This window comes from Equus asinus, chromosome X, assembly GCF_041296235.1.
Source record: "Equus asinus isolate D_3611 breed Donkey chromosome X, EquAss-T2T_v2, whole genome shotgun sequence".
Taxonomy (NCBI): Eukaryota; Metazoa; Chordata; class Mammalia; order Perissodactyla; family Equidae; genus Equus; species Equus asinus.
This window is the reverse complement of record NC_091820.1, coordinates 110,597,490-110,607,980: the sequence shown is the minus strand read 5'-3', so window position 1 is coordinate 110,607,980 and position 10,491 is coordinate 110,597,490. Positions and strand designations below refer to the sequence as shown.

At 45.7% G+C, this 10,491-nt stretch overlaps 1 protein-coding gene across 1 annotated transcript; it reads right to left on the bottom strand.

Annotated features, from left to right (window-relative positions):
- Nucleotides 1-394: 394 nt before the first annotated feature.
- On the bottom strand, nt 395-8,944 carry PGRMC1 (progesterone receptor membrane component 1). Its single transcript, XM_014857539.3, has 3 exons — nt 8,193-8,944; nt 4,694-4,849; nt 395-1,716 (listed from the first exon to the last, which is right to left on the bottom strand). Exons 1-3 carry the CDS (start codon nt 8,518-8,520, stop codon nt 1,613-1,615), a joined length of 588 nt encoding a protein of 195 aa, XP_014713025.3. The 5' UTR covers nt 8,521-8,944; the 3' UTR covers nt 395-1,612.
- Between the last annotated feature and the right edge of the window lie 1,547 nt (nt 8,945-10,491).

Here is a 10,491-nt window from a genome sequence, read left to right as displayed (position 1 = left end):
ACCAGATGATCTACTGAAACACTAACACAAAACCTTGCCTTGGCACTTGGTTAACAACGCCTTCAGTAAAGTTACCCCTCAGTAACCTTGCTATAGACCTCAAGGTGGAGGGCTGCCTCTGAGAGTTTAGAAAGTTTTGCCTTAAAGAGGCAGAATTTGACAAGTCACAAAAAGTCAATTCAATTCACTATTTCTTAACAGGACAAGCTGGTATTTGGTTTGCGGTGTGAGGCCTCTATGAAGTTTTGCCCCTTGTTTCTTTTGGAATACAGAAAATACCTCAAAAGTCAGAGTATTAAAGTCAACATCGCTCAGAGTATTAAGCTAATGTAAAATGATTAATCTGGTTCCTTAGAATAAGGTTAAAATAAAAATAAAACAACCCACCACACTATACTGGGTAAAACCATTTTATTAACTGACCAAAGCACTTCATTTTGTTTTCTGATTTGAGGTAAAACCATTAAACACAGTTCACAAGAAAATACAATGACTATTCAGCTACAGTTACAAGAATCTGAAACCTCACTAGTTGTTCATATAATACTTTTACAAATTCATACAACTGTAGAGTCTACTTAAGCTAAGTTTACTGTTAACCAAAAGACCAATATCAAAGACCTAGACACTTGACTACTACTCTTGCAGTGGCTATAGTTTTGTAACAACAGGAGAATTATTTTTCCTTATGAATATACTTTACTTTCAAAACCACTTGGCTAGCGCTATGTACTGTGTCCTCACTCTTCAGGGCTGTGTGTGAAGGCTCTTAGGAGAGCAAACACCTGTTCCCGTCCTGCACGCCCCTCTCTCCCGTCGAACTGTGTAAAATAACCATTGCCCCACCACGAACATGGGGACTGGGAAGATAGTCCTACAATCTTCATATATTTAGGTTTTTAGGCAAGCAAGCTGATTTTCTCCAAAGCTTTCTTTTGAATGTTCAGGTCCTGTTTTAATCCTCACTCTAGATTACTGTTAGTGAGGGCGTCTGAGTGTGCAAAGGAGGAAAAGGACATGATGAAGTCTAGAAACACAGTAAATATATTATTTCTTCCAACTGAGCCCAGCTTTGAGATCTCATTTTGTTCCTGGCCAGCTCTCTGTAATCAATCCCCAAACCTTTGGAACACTGCAGATTTGCTTCAGAGGTAGATAAAACAGAAATCATGCAGTTAAGTCGATTGAGAAATAAGGGACTTGCTGTCTTTCGAGAACATTGTAACTAAAAGTTGATCCTTTGTTCTTGGCACTTGAAGGACTTTGCACATCTAACATTTTTACCTGTTTTTTGGAAACACCCAAGTCTTACCTGTCTCTCAGGAAAAACAAGTCTGAATTCAGCCCGTACTAACTACAGATAAAAGAAGAACAGTAATCACATTCGTATTACAGCACTGCAGTTCACTTTCTGGATTTGTGACACACAAACATATCATGCATTCTAAGACAGAAGTTAATTTTATCAGTGTCACTAGTGATGTTAATTAAAAAAATTTACAGCAAGTTCAAAACTTTTCTAAATATTGAAATCACCATGTTTTAAAGACAGACTGGAATGTTACAAATGATTCTGAAAAATACAAAAATAGATATGCTTCCACTGAATGCTTTAATCATTTTTCCGAGCATTCTCGTCTTTTGGTTCTTCCTCATCTGAGTACACGGTGGGCTCCTCCCCCTCCTTCAGCAGTTTGCCCACATGATGGTACTTGACTGGAGGTAGAGAAGAAAACACAAATGGTCATTCTCATGCTTTCTAGAAAATCACTACATTTCATTTTAAAGCATTTATTAGAGGCCTACAATCTACACAGCAATGTATTTGTTGGGCTTCTTGAAGGATACAAAGGTGGTTTGTACCACAGTCCTTGCCAACGAGGAATTAAGAGTGTTGTCAGAAGACAGAAATATAAAACGGGTAGCAATGTCTGACAATGAGTGTGCCAGCTAATGTCAAAATGAGTTGTTTGTGTGTAAGTGTTGAGAAGAGCAGAGGCTCATTCCAAGTTAGAAGAATTGGAGAACACTTCGTCGAGGAAGAATATGCTTTTGAAAATGTCTAGAAGGATTTGGGGAGGGAGGGATTTCCAGAAAATGAAAACAGCACATACAAAGGCATGCAGGTGAGAATGAGTGGATCTGGGGAGCAGTAAGGAGACCACGTTGGCAGGAGTTGGAGTAGGGGTAAGATTGCCTAAGCAGCGTGGGGGAATATGAAGGATGTGGAAAGCCAGCCTGAGGAGTTTGAACTTATCCTATAGGTGGCAAAGGGCAATGAAGATTATGACAAAGGAATGACATGGTAAAATAGTGCTTTGGCAACAACGGTCTCATTGTGGTGTATAGGGCAGGTAATAGTAAGGCGAGACCCGGAGCAGGGTGACCAGGAGGCCAGCTGTTAGATCCACATGTGAAGGAACAAGAGCCAGGAGTAGGCGGGTGTTTATGGGAATGGAAAGGGAAGGATATGAGATACTTTAAAGGAAAACTGGAAACGTGAGTTAATGAAGTGAAAACTGGAGGTTCCATGGACCGAAATGGGGACTCTGGAGAGGGAGCCACTATGGAGGGTGGCTTACAACAAGGACTGGACATGATAGTATTTGCAGGAAGTAGGTCCCTGGAAATCTTTGAGAAAGAGAGTTCAATCGAATTGTGAGGACAGAAACCATGTTGTAGGGAGTAAGGAGGTATAGAGAGGAAATGAAGCAGGGGTTAGGGATGCCTACTTATTAGACAATTGCTAGACAGCGAAGGGAAGGAGTGTTAAGTTTGGTGGATGGAGAGGATAGCAGGAGACAGAATTTACCCCTAACATAGGGAAAAAGCTCTCTGTAGTTAAAGGAAGTGATAAAGGAGGAAGCAGAGCACTGGAGATGTTGGAGAAAACAGATTTAAGAATGCAAACCAGATGCAAAAGACTTGAGAAGGGATGGAGTCAGCAAACCACTACCATAATGGCTGCATAACTGCGGCCAAGCTAATGCAGAGTTAATGATCTCAACGGCAGAGGCCAAGAGGCCCAACTCTCCTCTTTCAGAATATGGGTAGGAATTGGAGTAATCAACCTGTCAAACCAGGTAACCAGAGCTGCTTCTGTGTGAAATAATCATCAGGAACAATTGGAACTTCCCTATTTGAATGTAATACAAAGGTCCCTGGTGTGCTTGGCACTGTGAAACATAAACAAAAGCTGGGGGACGCCTGAGAAACCTGCCTTAAGGGGAATTCACACCAGCTTTGAGTGCAGTGGAAGTGTCACAACAGTATCTGGAGCTAGCTTTAGTTTAAGGGGGAAAAACATCACACTTTTTACCCCATTGATGAAGGCAAGCCCTAGAAAATAGAGCTTTGTAAGTTATAAATCACAACTTGTTGGTTTCATATAGAAGAATCTATTGTTACAAAGGCATCCTTAGGATGCAAAAAATGAAGGACTATGGGGCCAGCCCAGTGGTGTAGTGGTTAAGTTTATGCCCTCCACTTTGGCAGCCGGGGGTTCGTGGGTTCAGATCCCAGGCGCAGACCTACACACTGTTCATCAAGCCATGCTGTGGCGGCATCCCACATACAAAATACAGGAAGACTGGCACAGATGTTAGCTTAGGGACAATCTTCCTCATGCAAAAAGAGGAAGACTGGCAAGAGATGTTAGCTCAGGGCCAATCTTCCTCACCAAAACAAAACAAAACAAAGGACTATGTTAGATAGTTGAATTATGTTTTCAATGTACAAAGACTTGCCTCTACACTTGAAAGCTCTACTTAGTCTGCTTGGGATCCAAACTCTAAAGGTAGAGCCATATCTGGCTAATTATTAACCCAGAACTCTCTGTGAAGTCAGCAGTATTTTCAAAGAAAATGGTTGGATTTGGCCAAAAGAGCCACTAATATGGAACTGATTATAGAGAACGACAAATAGAAAACTATATTTTAAACGAAAACTCTTCCTCAAAGAGATGCTCATGGTCTTTATATACTGCTTGAAAACTGGGAAAGATTATTATTCAAATTCTTAGCAGTGAAATGTTGCTAAAGTGATAATTAAACACTTAGGTTTGACAAGAGCCAATTCTTCAATTCTCAAAATTGAACTTAACTCCCATCCTTACTTCCCCCCAAAGACCTCAGCCCATAGCATAAGCCAGGAAACAAGTGTCTGCTTTTTTCTTTCTTTTTAAAAATGCAGACACCCTCGTTGCTGGGCAGATTATAAGCGTCATTTGTAGACGAGGCCTAGAGTTAGGCTCAATTAGATTCAAAGAGAAGCTGTTTTGTAGAATACAAGCCTCCCATTCTTCAACAGAAATGTGGGCTGCTTTTAAACGGCAAGCTCTCCAAGTGAGGGCTCATGAAAATCCCTTTCTGTAGCCAAGATGGCCGCTCTCCTTTCCCCTACACACCAAGCGGCGAATCCTAGTGTGGAATCTGTGCAAACCTCTCAAAGATTTAAAAAAGCAGAAACCCAGGTTTCCCCAGAGAACTAGCTAAAAATTGGTATGCAATCACAGCGAGTGACTCAGCACTGCTGCGATTACTTCAAGCCATGAACTTGATCTGTCCAAGATTCAGGAGCCTATCAAAATGCTCCCCAGTTTCAGGCTGCTTTCAGGCTGGTAATAACTATTGTACGGCTTTGAGTGCCGTTACTGGTAGAAATTTGATCCAGGCACAATTTAAAAAGCGCTCACAAGTGAACTGAGAGTCCCAGTCACTCAGGGTCTCCTGCTGGGCAGGAGTGAGGTCAGAAAGGTCATCATACTCGTCCTTCAGTGCTTCCTTATCCAGGCAGAATGTGGCAAGGCCCCTGGATGCATCTCTTCCGGCAAAGACCCCGTACGGCCCCTCTTTAAAAAGAAAACAAAAGCAGACACCGATTCTTTATTAGACAGTCAATTTCTCTGTGGTTCATACACAGAAAATGGCTTCTTTACCCAACCACAAAGAAAGGCCCCTTTTGGAATATCAAATTCCATTCAGAAACCAGAAGTGATGCTGATACTTTGATTGTTATGTAGTGGACACTGAAAGACCTGTTGTCATTAAACCTTTAAATAACTCAAACTAAATCAAAATGTTAAACATTATCAACCACTTCCTGTGATTTTAAAATAGCCAATCAAAAAGCCATAAATGATTATCTCCTGGGGAGGTAGTAGGGAATGATCCAGAATAATACTGAGTTCATGGATCAGAATTCAACTTTAGGACATTGACCCCAGAGCCTGGCTCGGTTCTAGGCAGTTAAGCCACACCATTAAAAAGTATGGTTTTTTAAGACAATAAACATTAAGCCTTTAGTAAATGAAAACATTTCCTTATAAATGTATTCTGAAGCGTTTTAATGAGTCGAAAGTATATTATAAGAGATCTTTGGTTGCGAGAGTGTATTAAATATTAACATGTGGCTTTGGCAGGAGAAATCATTTTATAAGAGTATCATTGGTTCAGAAATCTATCCACATGTTATATAATCTTCACTGTCAATAAAGAAGAGAGAGCACAGAGATCAGCTCTGTCACTGTTTTTGGTGGGGTTGAAAAGAAGACTGAAAATACTAAAACTTTCATGGAAAAAAAGGCTGAATCGATACCCTCCCCCCAAATTCTAAAAAACTTTTCAATGCTATTATATATTTTACACTGAACTTCTGTCTAAAAGGTGAGTCATTTTGTTGGTACTTAAAGTAGATGTTTAGATGTGTTTAAATATTGCACAAGTAAATGAAAAGAAGCCAGTGGACTTTCCCCAAAGGGAGATTGGGTAGCAACCCCGTCATTAAAAAGTTTGTAGGTAACCACTAGGCCAAGTATGAGAATGGATCAAGTTTTAGTACGGTATGGGCTAGTCACGTGAAACTTCAATCCACTAGGAAATTTTTTTTTTTTTACAAATTTATGTAAAAATTTATGACCAAGTTTTAAATGCAAATAAGATTCCAAAGAAAAATGGTTGTTTTCAGTCATCATTACATGCTCTCATTTCCACTGAAGAAGGTAAAAAAAAAACCTTCACAGTTTTCACAAATGTACACTGTTAATGGAAATGGTAGCATTTAGTACTTGAAAATAGTACTTGAAACCCCACTTATACGGGTTTGGACTTCACCATTTCAGAAATTATGGTCACAGAACACTTAAACAGTCTGAGGAGAGCATCAAAAATCTTCGGAGAATATATATTTTTCATCAGAATGTATATTCACTAGAACGTAAGCTCCATGACCAGAGATTGGTGTCTGTCTGTTGACTGATGTATTCCCAGCACCTAAAAAAGCGCCATGCAGAGAATAACAGGCACTCAAAGGAATACTTTGTAGGAATCCTTTATAACACGAAGTATCATTTCCACATGTCACATATTCATGGGCTCACTGGATGACAGTGCAGGGTAGAGACGGAGATCTCACAAGGGGCCACCCTTATCATTTTTCAGAGGGACAATTAAGGCCCAGAGAGAACAATGCTTTGCACCAGGTCACAGGGCAGGTCAGTGATCCAACCAGGCCTAGAATCCAGGTTGCCTGACCCCTAGCTTTGTGCTCTGTGCAAAGGCCTAAGTTCCTCTCAATGACTCTGCAAACTACAATCCTATGAGGACGGCCTGTGCACATGTCGTGACTACTTTATGGTGCAGCTCAGTGATAGCAGGTATTTACATGATTATGTTTCTTGATAATGCCTCTAGGTGTGCCATTATAAGTGACAATATAGGTGTGGCTTTCAAATTATTTTGATAGTTACATGCCTACAGAAAGTAGGAAAAACTGCTAAGTGGGAGAGTTCCTTAAGAACTTTAACATGTCTGAATTTGAAAGCAGGAGTGGGAACGACAGACTTGCTGCCTTCTATATGCTTCCCTCTCTCCAGGCCTGTGGGGAGGAAAGCACCATCTGTGGACATACTCGCTGAGCTCCCTGTTTTGAGAGGAGTCCATATTAGAGGAGCTAAAACCTCTTCCTCCTCCTCTGCAAATATTCGAGAAAGCAGGACTTTCAAAACCTGGCTGCTTCTCAAATTCGCCTGGCCGAGTCTTAAAATGCAGATTCCTGGACCTCCCCCACGGAGACTCCTCGGTGGGTATGGCGATTAGGCCGGGAATCTGTATCTTTCCTTAAGCGCATCAGGTGATTCTGATCCGCAACCGGGCTGGGAAAAGCCTCATCTCTCAGGCCACTTCAAGCCTGCCCCCTCCAACAGCTCGGCAGTCATCCACCCCTCATTTCCCCTCTGGTTGGCTTTTCCTGAAATCCCCACACCCAGCAGCCTCCATAGCCCTACCCCTTTTGTTTCTCAGGATCCTCCCACTTATTCCTCCCTCCATTTTTAATTTTTTTTTTTTTGGCTTCTAGTCCTTTCTCTCCAGCTAGACTAAAATACCGTACTACCTTCTCGTCTTGCCACATTCCCTTGGTCCGCTGCATTCAGCCTTCATTGCTCCCCCAACCAGCTCCCTTCCCCCCATGGAACCTCCCTCGTTCACCTTCCAGCTTTGCCCCGTCTGCCACACACAGCACGCGCACACACATACCAAACACATGCCACACACATACCTGACACATGCCACATTCCAAGCGCGCGCGCGCGCGCACACACACAGACGCCTGACAAACCTCATACATCGAACACACACCTCACTCACCACCACGCTCAGAGCTTCTACCTGCTGCTAATCCCATCTCGGCTTGCTTTCCCCCGCACCCTCGCATTCCACCATGGCTACTCCTGGCGTCATCGGCCTTCTCGTCTTCTCCAAGGCTGGGCCTCCCTCTTTCCGCCCTCCCTCGAGACACCTTCATTTCCTTTCTTCAGCCCGATACCACCCCCTCCTCCTTCCACAAACCCCCAAACTGGATACCTTCGAAACTCCCGTAATACTGTGCTCTGCTGTGCCCCCCCCTTCCAGCCTCGCGATCTCACCCACCCACCCGCGGCTTAAGCGCTTCAGCCTTCTCCCACCGCCCCGATCCTGGCGCTGGCGGCCTTCCCCTCCCGCCCGCAGCCCTTCGAGAGCGCCTTTTGCCCCCTGCCCACCGGGGGAGCCGCCCTGCCACGACCGCCTGCCCGCCCTCCCTGGCTCGCCGCCATTCCTCCCCTCGGGGGCGCCCCGATCCCCCTCGCCTCTCCCAGATCCAGCGCCGCGCGGGGGCCCCTTCTTTTGTCTCCGCGCCCCGCCGGCCGGCCGCCGTACCGGGCCCGTAGAACTTGCGGCCTTTGGTCACGTCGAACACTTTGCCGTTGATGGCCATGAGTATGCGCGGGTCCTGGACGCCGTCGAAGCGCCGCAGCTCCGCAGGGGTGAAGTCGCGCCGCTTAAGGCGGGGCAGTGGGGGCGGCTCGTCGTCGTCGCTGTCGCCGCTGGCCGCCGGCTGGTCCCCGCGCACTATCTTGTAGAGCAGAAAGATGCAGAGGCCGAGCAGCAGCAGGTTGAGCGGCGACGTGAAAATCTCGTGTAGCAACCCGCCGCCCTCCAGCTCGCTCGGGTCGGCGCCTGTCGCCGCCACATCCTCGGCAGCCATGATCTCTGAAGCGAAGGGCTGGGTCGCGCTAGGGAGGGCTCCGGAACTCACTGCTTTCTCCTCCCTCTCAGCGAGCTACTGGCGCGCGGGGCTCGGCGGACAAGGACTAGCCAGGGGCGGAGGCGGGGCCAGGCGGGCCGGAGGCGGGCCCTAAGTGGGCGGGGCCTACCAGCCCCGCCTTCTCCGAAGCCGCCGAGGCGCCTGGCCCTGCTCAATCCCGCCTCGCCCAGCTCGGGCCCCCACCTCGCCTCGGGGTCGTGGCTCCCCTCCCCACCCCGCCCTATCCTTCCTCCCCCGCCGCCGACAGAGCCGAGTCCACCCCTCAACTCTTCCTGCGAGGCCTGGGCCCCAGCCTCACGCCATGCTCACACCATCCTCCGGCTAACGGCGACGCGGCACGCAGCCCTCCTCCTCATCCCTGCTTGCTCCCCTCGCACAGACCTGCGGAGAACCTTGGCTCTGCCGGGCTCTGTCTGAGGCCCCCTCCGCCAAACGCCAACTCCATTTCTCTCATTTCAGACTTCTCCCCGCCCTCCATCCCGAAGCCTCGTCTTTCCATGGCCATTCCTAGGGACCAGGAGGCTCTCTTGGGAGACAGGAAACTCACTCCTCGAGCTCCATATTCCACCTTGAGACCCAGACTACCCATTTTCACCTTGAGAACACCCATTCGCTCTCTTTGACACTTCTGTAATCCTCCCCCAGATACTGTGGGGCCCACACTCCCGGGATAGCTAAAATCAATGCACAGGCCTCCGTCTGACAACTCTCGCCATATATGGGGAAAACGGATCGGATCGCCCAATTTACTTTGGGCTCGTTCTCGGAAAACTAAACCCTTGCAATCACTGATTTGCTCAGTCCCAAGGCATCAGCAAGCAACGTTCTGTTGTTGTGCTTCATTTTTGCCTCAGAATAATGACCAAAGTTTCTTTGTTTGGCAGCGTTCTTCTATTTCAAGTGTGTCGAACTACCATTGGCAGTCACAGTAACCCTGTGCCGGATCCCAGACGAAGGCAGGAGTTTGGAAGGATCCTAGATTTGCTCCCTCTCTTTCCTGGGTATTTCATCCGGCCTTTGATGTGCTGACCCGCTGCACAGGAGCAGGCCTAACCGAGGAAGGGCTGTCTATACCCTTTAGAGTCCTAATCTGGCCGCCCCCTTTATTGTGGCAGGAGAGGGGAGCGGAAGAACGGATAGAGAGAAGGGGAAAAAATAATTAAAACCAAGCCATGCACACATCTGCAGCGCAGAGCAGTACTTTTCCATCAAGAGTTCTGTTCCCTTGTGCATAATTTACTCCCCCTCCCAACATGCAGGAGACTCCAGAGAATTGGCTTCTTTCTTCAGAATTCTAAATATTTCTGGCATAAACTGCTTCCATCCCTGCCCCCAACCCCATCTTCTTAAATCATTTAAAAGTGCACATGAGTTGAACAATCTTTAAATCGGGCCCACACATTTGTTTTTCACAGATCTAAATTTAGGATTCACTGATATGGCCCTTCCAGATCTTTTGTCAAACCTCTTTGATTTAATCAAGGGGAAAAGGCTCAAACTGAGGGCACTCCACTGTTGTTCGAATCTAATTATCTTTAAAAAAAAAACCCAAACAAACACTATGTATGGCCAAGACAGTTTTAAAAACCAAAAACTTGGGAAAATATTTTCATTTGCAGCTAATATGGCAAAAGGTTAATATCTTTTAAGAGCTCATTTTGGCAGATAAGAAAATCTGTACAATTCTAGTCAATAAATGGGCAAAAATAGAAATAGGTAGTTCACAGAAAAGAGAATACCAATGGTGAATAAGCATAGGAAAAATGTTCAGTCTCGCTAGCAATGAAAAACGGAGATACCACTGGCACCTACCACTTTCCTATAGGAAAGATAAAAGGGGAAAAAATGATGGGGCCGGCCCATGGCCGAGTGGTTCAGTTTCCATGTTTGGCTTTGGTGGACTGGGGTTTG

Excerpts from the sequence above, each read along its gene's own strand:
- PGRMC1 (XM_014857539.3), bottom strand. The coding sequence starts at position 8,520 with ATGGCTGCCGAGGATGTGGCGGCGACAGGCGCCGACCCGAGCGAGCTG. Across the intron at positions 4,850-8,192 it reads CCGCAAGTTCTACGGGCCCG|AGGGGCCGTACGGGGTCTTT; the intron begins GTACGGCGGCCG and ends TTCTTTTTAAAG. Across the intron at positions 1,717-4,693 it reads CTGGGACTCTCAGTTCACTT|TCAAGTACCATCATGTGGGC; the intron begins GTGAGCGCTTTT and ends CTCTACCTCCAG.